The 22,785-nt window shown below is 39.1% G+C and overlaps 1 protein-coding gene across 1 annotated transcript in view; it reads right to left on the bottom strand.

The window, feature by feature from the left end:
- The window catches only part of PGR (progesterone receptor), a 30,076-nt gene extending 10,968 nt beyond the window's left edge, over nucleotides 1-19,108 (bottom strand). The window contains exons 1-3 of the mRNA XM_058018487.1: nucleotides 17,940-19,108; nucleotides 16,540-16,691; nucleotides 6,672-6,788 (exon numbers count right to left, since the gene is read on the bottom strand). Coding sequence (XP_057874470.1) covers nucleotides 6,672-6,788; nucleotides 16,540-16,691; nucleotides 17,940-19,108 — 1,438 coding nt within the window. The remainder of the gene's footprint in view (nucleotides 1-6,671; nucleotides 6,789-16,539; nucleotides 16,692-17,939) is intronic.
- Nucleotides 19,109-22,785: the final 3,677 nt, after the last annotated feature.

Raw genomic sequence — 22,785 nt, 5'->3', positions numbered from 1 at the left:
GAGCATTTCAGTGTCATGGCTGAATCTTATTTTGGGGCCCAGGGGGATGAGTGAAAGACCGACAAATACTGTAAACTCTTAGAAGATATTTCATTTCCTAAAGGATAATTTCCCTGTCTCAGTATTTTTAATTGTTACTTCCATACTACAGTGATATGAACAACACTAATTGAAACAAATTAATAGCTGAACTGCCTTCCCAAAATAAGCACAGATACATTAGTATGGTTATTTGCTTTAAATAGATCCTCAAAGATGATGAAAACCCTGCTAGATCTTTAGTTCTGCCAAACAAGTTTGTCTTAGGGAAAAAGGTCAAAAAATGCAATAAAAATACTGATACTTATGGCCTGATTTACATGACAGGGGAATAGAAATAGACACAGGGGTGATGGCAAAAACAGTAACACTCACCATGCAATGACATTCAGGGTTCATATTCCCACTAACTTAACTGCAGGTTTAATTAGATTAGTATAAAGTGCCACAACAATCATATGCTCATTTTACCACTTATGGTAAGAATAAAAATATTTCTAATTTGAAATTTCTTAGTAAAGACCCAAACACAAAGTTGCATCTTATGTTACAGCTGAACCAAGGAAAAAAAAGCAAAACAAAAACCCACAAAAGAATAGACAATTTATTATGCTGAAAGACCTAGAGCCAATTTTTATCATAACAAACCTATACATAGTCATAAACTTGCTGGGAATTTCCCACTAAGTATTGTGTAGGCATGAAGGAAAACAGAAGTAACAATGCATTTGATAGTTCATAAATAATGATTTCAAGTATTTTCAGAAATAATGGCTTCAGATACTTTTACAGTTCAGAGAACAAGTAAAGAAAGAAACCAAACAGAATAGTTATCACATGGAAATGTTAGTAGTTAATAAGTACCCCTGTTTCCAAGTAACTAAATGTATCAGAATTAATGTCACACTGGTTTGCAGAACTGCTCGTGTGTTTATTGCTAATTATGTTGCTTAACAGCCATCAGTAAAACAACTCCACTTGTTACCTATCTACAAGAGAGGTGACTATTAATAACTCGCAGCAAACTTTCCCATCTACAACAAAGGAGACCACATCAAATTAATAAAAACTCTAAAGAACATAAGGAAAACAATGGAGATTTGACAATAGCTTAGTTTTTCATTTGCTGTTTACAAAGCAGGTAAGCTTTGCTGTAAGATAAGTAAATGTCTCCCCTTAGTCCCATAATGGGTAAATAATACCAATCCACTCTGACAACTGTTTTTCTTAATACTATAATATATACTTCTTAATACTATATGTCTGTGCATATTTACACAGCACAAAATTTTTGGTAACATTGTCATTACCTCACTTTAACACAGCTAACCACTCAAGCAGTTTCTTCATACTCACTGTTCCCCTACCCTTGATTATTACGAATAGCATGTTTATAGTGTTTGTGTTCTAGAATGTACCTAGAAAACATTTTAAAAAATCTGTTTAATCCCACTATCAAATATATTATGATTTTGTCCTTACTACCTAATTCTGTATTTTAATATTTTTTTAGCTAGGTATACAGAATCATACAGACAATTAGACATTACTGATGGTAGACAATTTATAATAAAAGGACTGGGTTTCCAGTAGAAGTTTAACATCTCACTACCCTTCTCCTTACCCTGTAATGAGGTGAAAAGCATCAATGATGTATTATTCTTGACAGAACACAATGGCCCTTACTTTAAGGTCACTCTGCTCTTGCTTTTTGTGTAGAAAAAGAAGCCGTGCACACCTTAGGAGGGTGTATACAACATAGAGAAAGCAGCAAAGCAGAAGGAACACATCTTGGTTTTAATAAACCCTTTGATCCTACCTCAGAAAATATTACCTGGAAAATTAGTTCACCTTTTTCTGCATGTAATCACTGCACTGCGGACTGAAAGCTGATTGAAACAATGAAGGACACAGTCATTCAGCAATACAGCTGAACAAGGAATCTGTGATAATCAGCCTGAAAAAATTACAGATTCACTCATAATAAATAAAAGAGTTGAGCACTTGTTTATTCCAGGATCTGATCCAGCTACCTGCTATCCTATTAGGTTTAAGATTAGAAAGGGGATAGATTAATGTCTCAAGTTATGAGGTTATAAAGCCCAAAGACAATTAATATTTTCAAAAAAAATTACAAACACAGTACTGTGAAATGCATATTTTTATTGATACATTCCTTCTATAGATTAAGAAAAACGAAACAGTCCATATATGGAAATAAATTATTAGTGCTATTGGTTGCTATCCTATAATTTACTTACTACTGATTTAAAATTTCTTTCAAAATTTCAGGGGTTTGATATTGCTTTGAATTTAGGGTTGAAAAATGGAACTGTTGTTCATATAATAAAATATTACACTTTTATCTATATGGTTGCCACTCAGTGACATTCAATGGAAGACAGGTGTACTTCCCTAAGAAGTAAGTATAATTTAATTAATATAGTAATTTTTGGAAGCTTATCATTAATATCCTGTAAAATTTCAGTGTTTCTCATGTTAATTAAATAATATAGCAAGTCTGCATTTAACTCAAGGCCAGCATTAAGAAACTAAGTATCAGAGGTAAAAGAACAAAAATATCTCTATGTAAGTTCTAAATGGCAGAAATCACAAAATGCACAAAAAATCTTGACCTATACAGGTTGTAAACATAAAAAAAGATTTAAAGTATTGCCAATTCCAACTCATTTAAAATACTCAAGGATGTCTCTAAGCATGTACTTTATTCCAAGAATTGGAAATTTGCGTATAGGCTTTTATCACAGAATCACAGAATTCCAGGACGGGAAGAACCTCATGGACTATCCAGTCCAACCTTCCCTGGCAAAAGCACAGTTAGACCAGATGACCCAGCACCATGTCCAGATGAATCTTAAAAGTGTTCGACAGTGATGAGTCCAGCAGTGATCTGGGCAATAATGCCAATGGCTGATTTTTCTCATTGTGGAATATTTCTCTCTTGTGTCTAATCAGAATCTCCCTAGGAGTAACTTGTACTCATTATCCCTTGCCTTTTCCACATTTCCATCTTCTTTGCAGTCACCCTTAAATAGTGGAAACCAGTGATGAAGTGTCCCCTAGGCCTTCTTTTCTCACAGCTGAACAAACCCAATTCACAGAATCAGAGAATCACGGAATCTTTTAGCTTGGAAAAGATCTCTAAGACCACCAAGCCCAAACTTTGATGCATCACCACCTTGTCAACTACAGCACTAAGTGGCATGTCCAGCCTTTCTTCAAACACCTCCAGGGACAGTGACACCACCACCTCTCTCTCTGGGCAGCCCATTCCAAAGTTTAACAACCCTACCTGTGAAGAATTTCCTCCTAATGTCCAAGCTGAATGTCCCTTGGCACAGTCAAGGGTGTGAGGCTATGTCCTCTCATACTGCTACATGATCCCTGGGAGAAGATGCCGACGCCCATCTTGCTACAACCTCCTTTCAGGCAGATGTAGAGAGTAAGAAGGTCCCTCCTGAACCTCCTTTTCTCCTAGCTAAACAACCCTGACTCCCTCAGCTGCTCATCTTAGGATTTACGCTCCAGACCCTTCCACAGCTCCCTGGACACACTCCTCAATGTCTTTCCTGTAGTGAGGGACCCCGAGCAGGACACAGCACTTGAGGTGTGGCCTCAGCAGTGCTGAGTACAGAGGGACAATCAATCACTGCCCTAATCCTGGTTGTAACACATTCTTGACACAGGCCAGAGTGCCATTGGCCTTAGCCACCTGGGCACACTGCTAGTTCATGTTTACCCTTTCCTCGTATGGCAGGCTTCCCAGCCCTTTGATCACTGATGTCTTTGGGAAAATTATCTACGCCCTGTAACACTCCATATATGAATCATATTGTGTTGATCAGCACATCAAGTCATGGGTAGGAAATTTTGCTCATGTGATACAACAAAGGAATTGTAAAAATGGCAGACAAGCAAAAGAAGAGGGGCGACAATATAACCATAGAAAGAGTATTATGGCCAACAGTCTATCTTGAGATTTTGTTTGCAGTTTGAATTTTAAACCCTCATTTACAAGTAGTATCATTTCACTCCAGTTTTCCTCATTTTTGGTCTACATTTGTCTTTTCTTCTTCCTTTCAGTACTAAGCACTCCATTTCAGCCTGCATAGAACAATTAGCTTCCTAATTTCCCCAGAACTGTTGACATCACTAAGAGCACCTGACAAAAAAATAGAGGTGCCACAGTCACAGCTCCACTCAGTATTTCCTTTTTTCCATTGTCCAACTATTCTCTTTTGCTTTCTATTTGCTGCCAGATTAGTCCTTTCCAGAAGATGGTGTAGGTGGAGATATCAGGGCAGAGATCTGCTGAAATGCAATGTCTCTCTAAGAACCAGTGAAACTAGACTGCACAGGCTTCTCAAAAAATGGGAGACAGCTTTGATTAGGTATACTTAGGAGAAGACTAAGCAACACAACAAACTGGCCAGGTACAAAAATCTAGTATTAAATACAAAGCAAATATTTACACTCGCTTTGTCATAGCTGAGAAAAAAAAAGTGATCCGAAAAGGTGATGAGAAAGATGAAGATTTTACTCTCTTCATACGTTACAGCAATGAAATAAAAGTCAGAGCATCTTTATCCTCAGGTTTTGTAGGAGGATGGAGCATCTTACTATGAGAACACACTAATGAGGACATACCATCTGATCAATATTGCTGGCAAAAGTGTCCAACTTTTTCTGTTCCTAGCACCTACACCCAGAGAAAAATGCATATATTAAAAAACACTAGGGAAACCAGCATCTATAACTGCACACAAAGTGCAGAATGAAGTCAAGCCTGCTGGTGACTTTTCCTATTACTATGCAGAACAATGCTGAAGCAAAAGGACTAGACAATAATAGTGAGCCATCTCACACTCTTCTGCTTGTTGAAACTGCTACCTGTGATGTTGAAACACACAGAGTTTAGTTATTGGTGTTATCCAGGGTATCATAAATCAAAATTTAGGTTAGATCATCATCAAACTCCTAGCTGTGCAAAATTCACAGTCAGGAATGAATTTTTATCTCTATTAATTTACACCCATTAGAATCATAAAATGGCTTGGATTGGAAGGCATCTGAAGATCATCTAGTCTAAGACACCTGCCTTAGGCAGGTATATATTTTAGAGGTCAAATTGATCAAATCTTGCATGTTCTCCCAAATTTTAAAAGGCAGGCACTACATCTGCCAACTCCTCTTCCTGAGTCTTCATTCTTACTCTGCATTTTCCACAGCCTACATAGGACCTCTGCCTCCCTCGCCTTCTCCTCTTCCAAAGTTGGGCAAACAAGGTTTTAGGCTCCGCCTTTGTATTAATAATGTTTCCCTACTGCACTGCCACTCTACTTTTAAAACACTACTTCAATCTGAGATCCAAGGATCCAAAGGAGATGTTCTCCTTTTGTCCCCCTCCCCTCAGCCCAGTGTGCTTGTCAGCTCCATTTATTTTTTTTAACTGAGAGGTGGCACTGACTGACTGTGTGAGAACGACACAAGGGCTGTGTGTGCAGAATACCCCAGCTCCATGGGGCTGGCATTCAGCTTACAGGAGCTGGAAACACAGAGCTGTGCAAACAATCAGTCTGAAAACTATATGCATGTTTGACATTATCAAGGAATGCTGATCAGCAAGATAATGAAATGATGTACAGGATATAGCGCCAGCTCTTCCTTCAGGGATAAAAAACAATACTTAAATGTGGGGGAGGGAATGTAGGTTGAGCAGGGGAGAGAGACAGACAGAGGGCTTTGATGGGCTAAAACAGATTAAATTTGAAATAAAGCAGGTTTTTGTCCTTCCCCCTCTTTTTTTTTTTAACTCCCTTTAGGAACATATTCTTTCTATCACTTTAATATGTCCGTTTTCTTATGGTCTTAGCCTATTTCAGCTAATAATATAATAATCTCAGCATATTTCCAAGCTTTGTGCTGATACAAAATAGGGGAGAAAAAAACCAGCAAAAATAAGCATCATTCCTGCCTGTAAGTACATCAAAACTTGCCATGTGACTACCTAATCATACACCATTTTCTCCCTGTAGGTTTTCAAAGGCACAGTGCTCAATTTCATTTAATGATACATCAAAAAAAAAAAACAAACCCAAATCTGTTACAGAAAGAACTAATACAAAGATGGGATTTCCCAGCACCTAATATGCAAAGCCTGCAGTATTGGTGCAACTGCTGCCTGTCTCTCTCTGGTGGAACAGAAGGATACAATTCTGTTGACATGTACTCAAAGCAATGATGAAGAGTATAACACAAATTAGAAGAGCACAGTACTGATTCCTGATTCTAGTGTCAATTTCAATCTACATATTTTTTACCTATACCAAACTACCTGATCCAAAATTATTAACAAATATACCTAAGACATAATTCCTTTTCCTTCAAGAAAATGAATGTAAGGATACACAGTACAGAAAAGTGTTTTGTCAGGGTTTCCAGATTCACTAAAGAAAAATTCTAAGTATAAAGCATTAGGTAATTCTTCCAAAAATAATATTTGAATGTGGTTTTTCTTTCACAGTATCAAAGTACTGCTGTTTAACCTCAACAGACTGAAGGTAGGGTACTTGACTGCCTATTTTTATAAATCCACTTGAAAAACAGCTCACCTCCCAGGACCATACCAGCCTGACAGCACTTCCTCAAGCGACATGCTGGGCAGTTCTTCCTACGGATTTTATCGACTATGCAGTCATTTCTTCCAGCACACAAATAGTTGTGCTGCCCTGCAGGAAAGAGAAAAACTGTGTGAACAACATGCTTTCTAAGATGAAAAAATTATTTCTGTGTATAAATGTTGCAAAAATAGCTGAAGATTCAAAAACATGTACTTGAACCATTAAAGAACTCCTTCATTTTATGCTAACCGTTGACCAATCATGTTACTATTTGAATATAATGCTTTATTTGGTCTGTTTAAGGGCAAAACTCCTCATCTATGAAATTCCAAAATAATTAGCAGTCAGCATGAACTGCTTAAATTATTGTACTAACAGTATTTCTTAAGTAAATCAAGCACAAAGAGAGACCAATTGTTTCTTTAAAACTTATTTTTCTGTGAAGTTATCAATCCTATTTTTAAAGAACTTTAGTGCATTTTGCTTGGATTGATGTGGAGTTTCTGACAGCAAACAGAATGAAGAAGCTGGGGTAGTGTAAAAAAAAAAAGCCTTTTAAGCAAAGCAAATACCTCTGATGGGCAAGCAGTCATGTAATAAACTTGCTGAAATACCAGCTGACCAGGTGCAGCCAACACAGCCAAAAAGGACAAATAGAAGGGGATTGTAACTCTGTGGCTTAGTAATGTTTTAATCAGAAGAAATTCTCATCTACTTTGTCTCATTAATTCTAATTCTGGACTCCTCCTTACAGGAAACATTACCAAAAGCAGACAAATGAATAAAAATCCATCTTGCTATTGGCAGCAGACCAGTAAGCAGAACACTTACTTGGGATTACTTGCAGTTTTTCCTTGTATTTCTTTTACTTTATAAGCTACAAAAAGCATTCAGTCTTTTGATAAGCAACAACAATTTTAAAACTCCATTAGTTTAATTAAAATCCATGAGTATTATCTCACCTCCATGGCACTCTAGTGCTTGCACAGCTAATTTACAAGGGAATGCTTAAGCATAGTTAAAGTTTTTCTTTGTCCTTTTCTTGTTTTGGGGGTTTTCTTTGGTCCCCTGAAAAGAGATTTCTTCTGGACCTCTTTTCTAGGGAATTTGTTAATTCTTCACAAGATGGTCTGACTCCATACAAACCTTGTCCTTCTTACTATAAAACTAAGGCTGAACAACATTTTTCACATTTACAAAACAAATCATAATTGAATCACAGTTATTAAAAGTACAGTTCCATGTTCATATGTTCTGAAGTTTCAGATTAGACAGGATTAAACAGTGTCTCTGCCCAGTGTATACCAGGCCAGAAATGAAATCAGTTACTAGAATTTAGGCACAGTAAAATTTGCTTAAAAGTCAAAACGCTGCTAACCCAACTCTCTCAGGGGATTACGGTGACAAAAATTCAGGCACCTCTTGATGCTTACTGTTAACATCTTCCTTGTTTTCAGGACTTTTAGGAAACCAGTCATATCCTGTACCTGACTTACACCTTCATGTGAGTTTTCCATTCCACTCATCTCTACCCCACCTCTCCCTGACACCTTCTGTCCCGAAGTGTATTCCACTCTTTCTGATTGAGCTACAACTTATTTGGAAAACATATAAGTTTCAGTTGTTTGGCAGTTTTCAGTTCCATCAGTAAAGAATTCAGTTTTTAATTGCAGTGATTTGTGTGGATTTCATCTCAGTAGATAAATGTTCCCATTTGAAATCACTTCTACCATTGTGCAAAGCTGGGTTCTGAGAAACTGTTACTTGCTTGACATTAATATTTTAGGGACAGCAGCCATCTGAAGGAGAGATTGTGTAAGAAATGAACACATGCCAGATATTTGCCTAATTTCAAAATTACTGGACAATATTTAGATCACAATATTTGGAAGGTTTTCCTGGAATGATAAAATATGTATTTGAAAATGTATTTGCAAAAGTTCAATCTTCAGGATCATCTAGATTTGAACTAATTGTCTTCCATACTTGAGCATTGCAGTTATACCAAATGCATGTACTAATGAAGTACCCAAAACCTCCATCAAGATAAAATCACCATACAATTGGTAGCTTGATAGCCAGTATCTTGTCTATGACTACTGTCATTATAACCAGGAAAACAAAAAACAAAACAAACAAGCAAACAAAATACTCAGGAAAAAAAAAAAAACAAGATAGTATTACAGTCACTAGTGCACAAGTTTGAAGGAAAAGCTTTCTATTAGCATTTCCCACAAAAATATGAACCTGGGAACTTTCTGGCAATTGCCACACCTTCAAAAACACCTAATGTTAAGTTTCCTCTGCATGTTTACTTTGCACTGTTTTTTGAAAGTGCACATTGAGGGTCACTCTCAATGCATTGGCCTGTGACCAGCTTGATGAAGAAAACACAGAGATGATTTTATCTGTCACTTAAATGTTCCTGATTCTTGTAGAATAGTATTTTTTTTAAACTTCCATCAAAATCCATTACTGTTAGCAAAGCTGCAAGTTCTAATGTAAGCAGGTAAACACAATTTTAAGTCCTGTAATGACTATTGCCATACTGGGAGGTTTTTAATACAGTGCTGAAAGTAGTACATACAGTGTCTTTACAAACTGCACTCTTATCTCACCTTGTTTTTTCTCTCTCCCAAACGTGACTTTGCCTCCCTGTATCTCTATTAACTGCCAATGCTTTTTTATAAAACCACCAACCTTTCCAGAACACATCACGGTGTTTTACTTAGTCTAGTTTTAGATTTCTGTCTAAAGCTTGCAGACATCTATTGCATCTCTTTGCAAATTATTTTACTGCCAAATGTCTCCCTCTGCTTTACTGCCAAACATCGACTTTGCTTCCTGAAGGCTCACCTCAAGGTTTTGCTCAATAATTTTCTAAAAGTATGTTTTACGTCTTATAAACTTTTGAAAAAGTACCAATTAAATCAATAGGTAAAAAGCCAAAACAAAACAAAACAAAACAACAGCCACAACAGAATTGTGGGAGCAGACAAAAAACATGGGTTTAAAATGTAAAGAATGGAAAATAAGTTCATCTGTGCACCTAAACAAAAGATAATGATGCAGATGTAGCTTTTGAGTAAAAATCTGACTTCTGGAAGCTAAGACAACAGACCGGGCTAGTCCCTAGCTTGTGGAAAACCTGACTTGTCAGAGTAAATACAGGGTAATCCTTACCCTGAACATGCTCTGACAAGACATGGTTTCCCACGGCTAGGCAGTCTGGCCTAGCTCATCCTTGGTAAAATGGGAAGTTAAAATATATTTAATTTAGTCTGGATCAAAATATAACATAATTTGTACTGTTTCAAAGTGCAAAACAGCAAATGTGGGTTGAATTTACCTCTCATCGTGTGTTTTTTTTTAAGTTGTGAAGAACTAGGAATCTACACTACACAGTCCCCCTGTCCTTGTATGCCATCCCATGCTATTAGTCTCCAAGATTCCACACACTTCAGATAATGCTGTTGGGGCTTTAATTTATAAATTATTTTATTTCTATGTGTTTTCTATAAAAATAGAAAAAGTCTCTGAAGTGAGACTTCTGACTCCAACTACTTAACCACAACCCACATCCATCATGGACTTTACCATGCATAATTTTTTGATAAACATTTGATTTCCCTCTTGGCTCATTGAAGTAAAATTCTCACTTTCAGTTCTTAAGTAGGTGTTTCAGCTTCCACTCTGTAGCCTATATTGGTGTAAAGAAGGACCTGCTATTGATGCAAGTCTGCTCCTCAGCAAAGAATTAAGGATTTAGTGGACCAAAGGGGACAAAGAGTGGAAAACAGAAGAACTTGTGAATATGTTCCATCCTGGAATCTAAATGAAATAATGAAGAATTTCTTTCTTCATAACATATTTCATAGTCAAAGCAATAAAAATAATTGTTTATAACATCATTGACTGACTCTGTCCTCCTCTTATACAGGAGGATCTCAAAATCTTGCTGCCTTTTGCTGTGAATCCTGCAATACTATTGTTTGTCCTTCCAAAATCACTTCTCCAAAGAGCAATCTCCAAAGAGAGTATAATTTTTAAATGATACCTACAAAAAAGAACAATTAAATGTAACTATCTTGTATTCTTTCACTTCCATACAAAGTCAAAAGCTACAATCCTGTGTTTTAATCTTTTTTACATTTCCCTGTCTGTTCCATCATTTCCAACAAGAAGAAAAAAAAATGAAACACGATTAACTCATAATTCATTGAAACTATAATGAACTGTAAAATTAGGAATATTGTTTAATATTGATTTTCAATATGAAACAATTGGTTTGCCTAGGCTGTTTACCACAGCAACACCTTGAAATGTATAAAGTTTTACTGACAACAGTAAAAACTTCCCACAGCTAATAATCTTTCAGGAGAATATGGCAGTATCTACAAATCACTATTTCCAGTTATTTTTATGGCATTGTGTCACATTTGTTCCTTTGTCATAGTTTTTAAGTAATTAACTACATCAGGGATATAAATATGTAAAATGATGGAAGTGTCAGCATATTTGTCAATTGGGGGTTTGTTTCTTACAAATACAAAACATGGGATTTAAACACAAAACCTACTTTATAAACACACCAACTATTTCAGAGGTATGCAGCACTAAAGTATCAGTTGTTCTCTTTTTGACCCCTGTTATATTCTTCTATCAAGACAAGACTCTATATTTCCCTTTCAGTCATCCTATCACTCTTATTTTAGTGGAATTATCATAACACATTGCCATGATAAGTTTTTTCATGCATATTCTCTTAAATTCCTTGCCTTGTCCTACAAATGAACCAGTGGGACAGGGTCATCCACTATTTGAGAAATAAAGGTGGAAGAAAAAAGTAATGTGCAAAACACCCAGATATCGCTGCATCTTGATTGAAACATCTTAGATTAATTAGATTCTATTTGATTAATTAGATTCTAAAATATAGATATCTATCAAAACACTGCCAGTTTGTACATCATGAATACTACAATACCATCAAATCTGTTATACTGAGTTAAAAGCATTTTTATTTCTCAACTTGCCATGTGTATGCTTTGTGTGTTTGCATGTTTTCTACTTCATGGACACCTTATCACCATCAGGTGATACTGGTATATGCTGTACCAAATTCTGATCCCAAGATCCAGACTGGAAAGTTAGATTAAGAATTAGAAAACCCTTCAGGGCTGTGAGAAAAAGGAACTTTTAACACCTGCTCCATCAAGTTTACAGCTACAGGGGTGTCTACACGACTATTTCTCTCTTTTCAAAGAGGATTTTCTACTAGTGGTTGGCATTTTTTTAATACTTGGCATGCTGTACCATTTTAGATTCTTTAGCTATGGAAAAGCATAACTGTTTAGACAAACACTTTTCTTTATGCACAGTGTTGCACTATGAATATAGTGAATCACACTGCCATCACAAAACTGGTTATCATAACACTGAGAAGGTCAGATAAACTTTATCAGAAAGTTTGGTTGAAGTCATGATCAACCTTCTTACTGTGTAGGTATAGCTCATCATCAGACACTCCACAGAACCTCTCCATATACAGACAGTGAAAACTCTCATGGAAATTTTACTTTCTGCCAGTTTACCAAATTCAGATCTCAGAAAAAGGAAAGTTCACACGTGGTCAGTTAAATGTTATCTGCTACATGTGCTTGAGTTTGTTCCCTGATGCCATTGATGCAACAGTTTAAGGTCAGAGTTACCCTGACCTTAAAGCACATATTAAAACCAGACAAATGTTCTACAATCACTTGATCAAGTTTGTAACACATTCCCAGGTATTTAAACAAACCAAGAGTCAGTTTCTGACAGATCTGCTGCAATATCATGTATTCATGTTGGTCTCAGACTCTGGGTTTGGGCAACTACTTTTCCTTAGATATCAACAATATAAGCAAAGTGCAAATATAAATAGAGAAGAAAAATAAGAAGAGGTTTTATTATAGGAAAAACAGCACTTGAATTTTTTTGCAGGATTTAGGTAATTCCAAATTTTCATTAGTAAAACTACTGCAAAAGAGACACTTTCAACAAGGAGGCAATAATGCAGGCTACCAAGAAACTCTCTGTTAGCAACAGTTCCAGAATCCCAAAATTTTGAACACTGGGCTCCTCTCAAGGGAAAAACATCTCATTGTGGTATTCCACAAGCATTTTGATCATAGCTGCCCTGCATCATTTCACATTATGGAATTTTTATAAGACATCACAAATGACTGTTTGGAAATTTAGTCATCGAAAAGTAAAAGTTTGTCTCTTAATCTTCATTCTCTTAATGCCTGTTAGAAATATTTGCCTCTACTTTTTATTACCATGAATGAGATATATTGGTAGCAGTTAAGTAACACCTGGTTATCAAGAGCAAATTATCATACAAATACAGTAATTCTACATATTTGAAAGCATTTTGAATATTATTTCTGATTTTTTTTTATTTTTATCTCCAAAATCCTCATCACACTCATCCCACTGACAGGAACAGCACTACCCCATCAGCACAATAAATTCAATTTCATCTCTTCAAATTTCTTTACTGAGTATGAATAGCAGTAACTTTCTTTGTTTTCATTGTACTCAAAGGAGATCTTTAAAGTATTTTTAAAAGCCTTGTCATTTCTTTGTACATTAAGTGAATCTACAGACTAATAGTTATTTGCAGGAGTCCAGTAGAAAATGTACAACCTCTAAATGCAGATAAGTGTTTCCGAAGTAAAACCAACCCAGTATCTTTGTCCCCTTTCTCCTCTTCAATTGCAGTACTAACTTTTTTACATATCTGCTATACTACAGGTTCCCAAAGAAAGGACTTGCATCTTTGTTTAACCTGCTTCAAGATTTTGCCTTAAGAAATATATGTTTATTACATTAACTCCAGCCTTTTGGGGAACATATGGGGAACCAGGAACCCAAAATACAGAAAGTACCTAAAATGCATCCATATTTTAGAATTCAGTGCCAAGAAACATTCTAAGCAATCTTTGTGATTCTCACATAACTCTGACCCCTCATTAAGTTGTATGTGCACGTATTAGTTACATTCCAATGTGTTGCTAAATCATTATTAGTAAATACAGCTTTAAATCATGGTTAAGTCATAATAATTTAAATAATCTGGTTTTATTTCAAAAAACTAGATATGGAAAAAAAAAGAGTTTTCTGAGTAACAGAGCAGTTCATTTTATTCAAATGGATGTATTTAACCAATAAAGTATTGTCCTCACACCAGGGAAGGTAAAATAAATGGTGTATAAATAGAACAGTTTCTGTAAAAAAATTACAAAAAAAAAATAGGCTGTTTGATTTGAAACAGCAAATGTGTCTCATATTACATAAATAATTAAAATAGAAAATAAGCTTTTTCCAACAAATGTGAAGCTACTATATTAAATACTTTTTTACCTATGCACAAAACCTCATAACATACAAAAAAATCTCTCAAGATAGAGAAAATCCATGAAATAGCAAAAGCCAGCTATTTCCAATCAGGCTTTAATTTCTCATAAAGATCAGTACTGTATGGAAATTACATGAAAAGTAGAGTTTTGACCAGGAATTTTTACTCACAAAATTTAACACTTTATTTTCATGACTTATTATTAAAAATCTCACGTCTGTAGTAGCACTAAAAATTTTAACAAATAAGTAATGCATTTATGCTCAGAGAAATTATGGGCAGGGGGACATTTCATGGAAGAAATATGTTTCAAATTCATATGATTGCCAGTAAGAATTTTAAATACTATTTTCTACTTCATTTAAAATACAAATACTTTGTGTCTTTTTACAGAGGAGCAATTTTCCACCATTATTTCCAATATTAATTTTTTTTTAAAGTATTTAAAGTCCATAGAAAATCAAATATCTGTCAATAAATAGGATTGGTTTAGTGCTGATAATTATATAGCATACTGCAATGAAAATAAGAAGTCCATCAATCCATGTCTAAGGAGCCCCCTGTAGTCTTGCACTTTCTACACAAAAACAGGTACAACTGTATTTGTTCATTTTGCCAATGCCTACACTGCTCATTGTCTGACATTGCTTCCCATCAAACTCAATAACATGTATCTTTTCTGATTACAGTCAGGTTTCTGATGCACATTCTTGAACATTCTTTGAAAATCCTTTCTAGAAAACCCAAACACCCTTCCTCAACAGACTCCCAGTCTGTGGATTCATTTAAAAATTAAAGTTATGAAGGTGCTATGTAAAACCTAAGACTTTTGTTCACATAACTGCATTGACCTCTCATTTGTCTCTAAATAACTCTATATTCTTAACCTGGTAAGACTCTGCCAATATAGACTTTGAACAGTCTGTGAAAACAATTTTAAGATGCTCCTTGTATCAAGTTATTCCTTCTTAACATTTTTTGTTAAAATAATTCTGCTGAACAATAATGTAATATATTATGTTTTTGAGCAGGTTCATCTACTGCAAACAGAACTGAGTACTGAATTAGAAAAGAGATGAAATCTAAAATTGACAGAATAAAATTCAAAGAACTTATTACAACATTATAGGTAAAAAGCAAAAATAAAATTTATTTTAAAACACAGTACTCATAAATAACACTATGCTTAGTATTAAAACTTCAGCTCCCTAACTTTTTAAAAAAAATATTTGGCTGATTCAGAAAAGTATAGCAAAAAAATGCAAAGGCAAACCAGGAGACCAACCAGCAGGTGCAGTGAAACTTAAATGTATTCCTGCAAGTGACTTAAGAGCTTTGCAGCCTAACAGAAATATTTCTAGTAATTTTCTCATGAAACCCATTGAATGCATTGGAGAAACGTGGCACTGGCTCAAAAGTTCACTTAGACCACCAAGACCACTTTGCAAATACTTAATTTTAAGGAAGAATATTTAATGCTGAGGAAGAACATGAGCATATGCTTAAAGTAGAAAGTAACAGCACAGTGAAACAAAAAATCTAATTATATTATTATGCTAAGCTTTTACCTTTCCAAAATTTCTTTTTTCATTTAGAAAGAGATAAACTCTTTAAAGCAGAAAAAACTACGTATCACAACAAGAAAATACAGGATGCAGGGTTTTATTTTAAGGAATCCTATCCATTAGAACAATGGTTTTGTTAAATACATGGAACAGAAATTTGAATACCCTAGTTCTGGCAGGATCAGATAAAAATCAAAACAGGAGACAAAGTCTAAAAAGTAGAAGGATTTGTTTTACTGCTTTATGTGTTGAACCATAAAACACACTCTGTGCTTGTATTTGTATTCAAAATCTCAGTGGACAAGGCATGTAAAAGAATCCAAAATGAAAAATTAAACCTAGATATTGCTACTGTTTCATAAAACTTGCAGTTTGACTTTGCAATTTAACAACTATTTGGAACAAGTCAAACACATTTATTCTTATTATGACTTGAATCGGCTCAGTGAAATTTTAAATACTTCCATAACTACCAGGAAGCCAAAACTTTGCAACTTGAAAGCAAGAAAAATTTTGCATTTTGAAAAAGAGAACAAAGCCATAAACAATTCTTATTTTCCTATCATGACTTCAGAATATTTTCCTTTGAACACCATTTATACTTTTTAAAACAAGTTCTATAATGCACAAAATTTTTATTTAACTCTGCCTACCTGGAAAGATTAACTGATAAACTGTAAATAATAAATAGCAAAAGAGTAAAGTAAAATAAATAATACTAGAAAAAAAAAACAAACTAAGGAAGAACTTTGTCAATATCCACTGTTGATAAAACAACAAAAAAATTCACTGCAGTGACAATATTTATAAAAATGAGCAATAAATAAACAGTATGCCCTGGTGTCTAGAAGACATATTTCAGACAATTAGGAACAATGGCATCTCATAGTACCTTCCATTGCCCTTTTAAAGAAGACTTTACAACTTCCACAGGTAAGTACTCCATAGTGGCAACCTGAAGCCTCATCACCGCAGATGAGACAAATCTTCTGGGGTAGTGATTCGAAACTGAACTGAGAACTTTGGCTGGTTTCCATATCTGGCCTTGAGAAGAAAAAGAATTAAAAAGAAATGAAAGATCTAGCTTTGTGCAGTAAACTACTTACCTGTATTAAGGAGTTTTATACTAAAAACTTCATTTTAGAATTTGTAGACACGATACAGAAAAAACTAAAGTATGATTGCCTTTCTGCTTAATGGTTTGTCTCTACTATGGTAACACAGGAAAGCATTGCAAAAAACAAAGCAGAAAGTTATCTTTTAAACCATTTAGCAAAAAAGGTACCATCTAGGACACTGTTAAAATGTTCATCTTCCTCAGATCAACAACTCTTGTGAGTGGAGTCATACTGATGATTTTTTCTCCTGTACAGAGACAGAATCACATAGATGTCAATTGAATTTCAAAGGCCTCTTTCACATGGGAAACATGAAACTTCATTTCAACTAAAAAAATCTTTAATAATCAGTTTTTCACCCCCCATTCAGCTGCAGCATTCTCAGCAGTAACTAAGTCTGATGGGGATATCAATGATATTTGTCTCCAAGGCAGAATAATCCAGGTAAACCATTGCATTTGCTAAAAGAAAGGATACCCATTGAAACTGCAACATTGCATTTGTAGGTATTTGTAGCTTATACAGATCTTAGCAGGATAGTACACCATTTCATTCAAGCAAATCAAGTGTTTCAGTTTTTCTTTTTCGTGTGAAATCAAATGCTTTTTGTGGTGTTGGGTTCTTGGGTTTGTTTTTTTGTTTTGGTGTTGTTTTTGTGTTTTGCTTTTTGCTTTCTTTGGGTTTGTTTTGTTTTTGGTTCTCTTTCAAATTGGGAACTATTTTGGAAAATATTTAGGTATTGATGAACGCGGTATCGCTCAAAGTGAGGACAAGCTAGAAACCTGCCCGCTGTGTCCCGGGGCCGGGCAGCGGCTCGGCCATGGGGTGGCCCTGAAGTCCCGCTGCGACAACAAGCCAACATCCCTGGGGCGTGCCGTGCCCACAGCCGCGATCGCCAGCTGCGGAGCCGGGACACCGCGGCGTGCTCGGCAGCGCGGGGAACGCGAACGGGGCTGCGGCCACTACCTGAAAGGCCAAAAAGGCCCTGGCCGAAAGAAACTTTGTCCTTCCCTCAGCATCCCCTTAACATCCCCCCGAGGCGCCCGCCGCCCGGCACGCCCGCCCGCCCCTCCAGAGAAGGAGGAGGGTGAGGAGGCGCGGAGCTCTCCCGCCGCGCAGCGCGACCCCCCGGTCCCGTCCCTCAGCGAGCGCCTCGCCGCCGCCGCCGCCTTACCGCGCGTAGCCGAGGTAGGGCGGGCAGAGCTGGGGCAGGCCCTCCTTGAGCACGGCGGCCGGGAAGCCCAGCGGCTGGTGCCCGTTCAGCCCCAGGGCCGGGTAGAGCCCCGGCGGCGCGGCCGAGGTGGAGGGCAGGCTGTCGGGCGGCGCCGCGGGCCCGTAGGCGCCGGCCAGCAGGGTGGGCTCCGCCTTGTAGAGGACGCACTCCAGCGTGGGCTCCTGCCCGGCCCGCGGAGCCTGCGGGTAGTCGTGGCAGCCCGCCGCGGGGGTGGTCCTGCCGCCCGGGTAGCGGGCGGCGAGGCCGAGACCCTCCTCCTTGATCTTCATGACGGGCTGGACGTCGCCGTAGGCGAAGGGCCCGTCCTTGGCGTCGGGCGGCGGGAAGCCGTAGGCCGGCAGCTCCGGGGCGGGGGGCGAGCAGCGCGGCACCGCGCCGCCCTCGTACTCCGCCCCGTCCAGCAGCTGCCGCGTGCGCGACGCCAGGAAGGCCGAGTTGAGCGGCAGCAGCGGCACGTGCAGGTATTCCTGGCCCGGGTCCCCCGCCCGGGACCCGCCGGGCAGCGCCCCGACACCGGGAACGTCGCCCTTGGGCGCCGCAGCGGGACACTCCGCGCCGGAGCCCGGCCCCGCCGGCCGCGGCTTAGCGGCGGGAACCAGGGCGTCGCCGGGCGGCCAGAGCGCGGCGGGCCGCGGCGGGAGCTGCGAGGGGCCCGGCGCCCCCGGGGCGGCTTCGGCCGCCTTCTGCGAGGCGCCGCTGCTCATCGCGCCGTCGGGCGCCTCCTCCGCCTCGAAGAAGGACCAGGGCGCCGCGGCCACGGTGGAGCTGGCATGAGCCGCAGGCGCCAGGAAGGTGTCCAGGACGGTGTCCAGGGAGTCCTTGACCGAGAGGGAGCCGCTCCCTGGCTGGTAGCAGAGGGAGTCCCGGCCGTCTTCCCGCCCCAGATGCTGCTGCTGCTGCGCCTCTTCCTCCTCCTCCTCCCCTTCCTCCTCCTCCTCTTCGTCCTCCTCCTCGTCGCTGCTCTTGGGGTAAAGCAGTCCGTCCAGGGAGATGTCGACGGACTCCGCTTCCTCGCGGAAGGGATCACGGCCAGGCTGACCCTGCAGCAGGACCGCCCCGTCTGTGGCGGGCGGAGGCGCTCTGGGCTCCTTGGCTTTCACCTCGGTCATGCTGGCCCGGGGCAGCGATGGACGCCGGCGAGTGTCCGGCAGCGACAGAGCGCGGGCAGCCGGGCAGCGGCGGGGTGCGAGCAGCGGACGGCTCCTTACATCCTGGACGTGCGGCGGTGGCGCGGCTCCCGCTCACATGGCGCTGCCCTCGGGGGGACGGCTCTGCCCCGGCCCCCGCCGCCGGGACGGGGGTGGCTCGGAGCCCGGAGCGGTGCAGCCTGGAGAGGGGAAACGATGGGAGCGTGTGCGGGAGGCGCGCAGGAAAGGAGGGCGCCTGCCAGGCTCCGGCGGCGGCGGACAGGCTGACTCGTCCCCCGCGTGTTTCCCACCGCCCGGGCGGGCTGGCCGCGGGCTCCACGCCCCTCGCCCGTCCCTCCCTCCCCGCCCCTCGTCGCCTCCAGCCCCGTCCCTTACCGAGGGTCTGCGCTCCCAGCGCTCCGCGCCGCCCCTGGGAAACGCTGCTCCTCCGGCGGCACTGCCATCGGCTCCTCCTCCGCTCCGCCTGTCCCCCTCCCATCGCTCGCCGTGCCCGCATCCCTTTCCCATCGCATCCGGCGCCCTGTGCCTTAGGTCAGCGCTTTTTGGCTTCTCCTGATCATCTCCCTGTCTTCTCATTCCTTTCCCCACACCTCTTGTGCCGCTGCTCCGTCCTCTCGCTCCACCATCCCGAGAAGTGCGGCTCTGCCCTGAGCAGAGGGCACAAGCCTCTGGTTAGCAAAAAGACAAGCTTTACTTATTTGCAGCGACGGCTCCCTTTTGTCTGTTTTTTACTGTCCCCTTCAGACGTTCAATGTACTTTTTCGTGATTAGGCTCTGTTCCAAAACCCCTCCTGATACAAGATCCGTTTTTCAGCAGCAAGAAAACCAAAGCATTGTAAAGTTCTTTATGTGCCGTTACAGGACGTCAAAGCATCCTTTATACCAAGAATCACAATGTCTTTTCGGCAAAAGATTTGAAAAGTGGGGTATTCATTGCTTCTAAATTTTCATTTATTTGTCAGGGAAATGAGAGGACATTTTAAAAGGACTGGCTGGCCAGCCTGCATGTAGCAGGTTGCAATTCAGCCCAGGTTAGTTCTCACCAAGAAGCTGTCACCAGCTAATTGCTGGCATTTTACGTGAAACGCTGGTTTTGTGTCAGAACCAACTCAGCTCAATAAGACAGCTACTAATGTGGGGAAGAAACACCCCAAAAAACCAATGCAACCTTTAGTATACTTTTCATTATATAGAAATCTGAAGAAAGAAATTTGAGCTGAAAGATACAGAGAATAAATTGGTGCAGGAGTAGTCCTCCTGACTTTAAGCAGAATCAGTATATTTTTGGATAAATAAAGTGTGCTGCTAAATCCTTGGTTATGCCCTGCAGGTGTAACATGCTTTTTTGAAAGGAAACAGCTTTCTTTCAAAAAAAAAAAAAAAAAACCAAAAAAAAAACCAACCAAAACTGTGATGACCACAAAATAGTTGCTTTTGTTGTTTTACTTCCCAAACGTCTTCCGACTGAAAAGGACAGCTTCTCAGGGAGATAAACATAACTGTTGGAAATTATTTTAGTTTTATTAAATCATATAAGGCAAGTTTATAGAAGCAGCAGCTTCACACAAACCTTATTCAATGTGGTGTGTACTTTCTACGTTATTCTTGTCAAAACACTACTGGCTTATAGACTGCTTTGGGACTCTGCTTTTTTATTCCTTTAAGAATAAACAGAAGGAAATCTTTCTTTTTTTGGTATTCAAAAGAATTGTGGCAATATGATAATTAGTGGCATTTTAAAACTCAGGTGTTATTGTGGGCACCTCCATACACATTTAGGAGGCTCAACAGAATGATGCACTTTCAAGTACACTTGTTGAGTACAGGAATATTTCTTGTACAGCAGTGTTTCACTCTCTTGATGTTGCATGGGAAAGAACTGTTTGGCCAGCAAGTACCAGGAGCTGAAGATGTTTTCACAAAATCTATCAGAGGAACCAATGTTAAAAGAATTATTTAAGAGGTGCTATCCAGTTCTGTAATGACATGACATTAAAATAATGTGAAATGCTTCAGTGACTAATGAGTTTCTGTTTTACATGCTACCAAATTTCTCCCAAACCTGCCTTTTCTCAGAGGAGAGAGAAGTTCATCTCCAGTACTGTTCATCTCCGTACTTGTTTTGGTTTTCCCCTGATGTTGCATGCTTAGTCAGGTGGTTGTCATGCCTTTTTATTGCCACTGCCTTGCTTTCTCATTTCCACTTCCCCATATGCACACAGCATTCATGGCCTGCATCTTTACATCTTTACAAGTGTGCTCCAAAGACATGTTTCCTTACAGTGACTTCCCCCCTTCCTACTGCTTCTGGACTAAGAGAGGTAAGAGCCACAGATGGCCTGAATGGAGGGTCCTGAAAGGAAAGCAGCACTGAGCAGATTCCACTCACTGCTGCTCATGACTTGCCCTTTCAAATTCTATGCCAACAAGGCTATGAGACTGTAAACACCTACATATTTACCAGAAATATAAATACTTACTACTTGCATTATTTTTCTAAATGTTAGCATTTAAATATTGTCTGGGTTTTCTGCTGTGCTTCCTAATTTCATTTTTATGACCTGACAAATGTACTCAAGTCTTTAATGGTAACAGCAATTGGGCTGAGTTTTCATTGCTTAAGGAAAATATTTGGGGTTCTATATCCTTAAGAAATTCATTGGACCTAAGTGAATGGACTTCAGTTTATATTGGCTTCACATGATTTCCATGAACTTTCACTGGAAACTTTTGCTATTTTCTTTACATTATTCTGTCCATAACCCTTGTGCCCATATCTGGAAGTGTTCAAGGTTAATAGTGGGGCATTGAGCAATGTGATTTAGTGAAAGGTGTCCCTGCCCCTGAGAGGGGATTTGGAATTAGGTGATCTTTAAGGTCCCTTCCAACCCAAGGTGTTCTGTGATTCGTTTCTTTTGCTCTTAGATTTTCTCACATCATTTGGAAGCATTCCCTGATATTGCTATGGTACCATAGATTTTTCAATAAGAACATTTCAAAATATGTCCTCAAATTTTTTAGCACTCTACAGTTGTCATTTCTTAATTTTCATTTATTCACTTTGTTGGTATGTCAATCAACATTAAAGAAAAACATATGGCGTATCTATGACTAGTTTTAATTTGCAAGCCATTAAAATTGAAACTGATCTTTTCTATTCAGACCTAAAAATGACATTTTTTATATTCAGAAATATTTTACTGAATACAAAGTTTTCAAAGAGCAAACTGTATGAAAGTATTTATGTACAGACCTATTTTGAACCCATAAGTAAAGCACTAGAGAGTTTGATTGATACTCTTGCATTTTTAAAAATTCTGTGAGAATGTGAAAATATATCTGAGAGCTCGAATAAGTTTTATCTATTTTCTTGCTCGGTTCAAGAAGTGTGGATAAATAAAAGCTGCACTGAACAAAATTTCTCATCTGTGTTGCTTTTCAGCATGATTCTTGTATAAAATGTCAACAAGAATAGCAATAGAATTTTACTGATAACTCCCACTCTAATGCTCTAGATTTGTACTTAATTTTTTTAAGTAGCTCCTGAGTATTTTAAGTAGTTCCTGTGTCTGACCATTAAGCCATTCAACTGTACACTTTTAAACAGCAAAATGTTTTGACAGACCCTTTGAAATATT

This window comes from Melospiza georgiana, chromosome 2 (genome assembly GCF_028018845.1).
Source record: "Melospiza georgiana isolate bMelGeo1 chromosome 2, bMelGeo1.pri, whole genome shotgun sequence".
In the NCBI taxonomy this organism is placed as follows: domain Eukaryota; kingdom Metazoa; phylum Chordata; class Aves; order Passeriformes; family Passerellidae; genus Melospiza; species Melospiza georgiana.
Note: the sequence above shows the minus strand (reverse complement) of the source record. Positions and strands in the feature narration are given on the sequence as shown.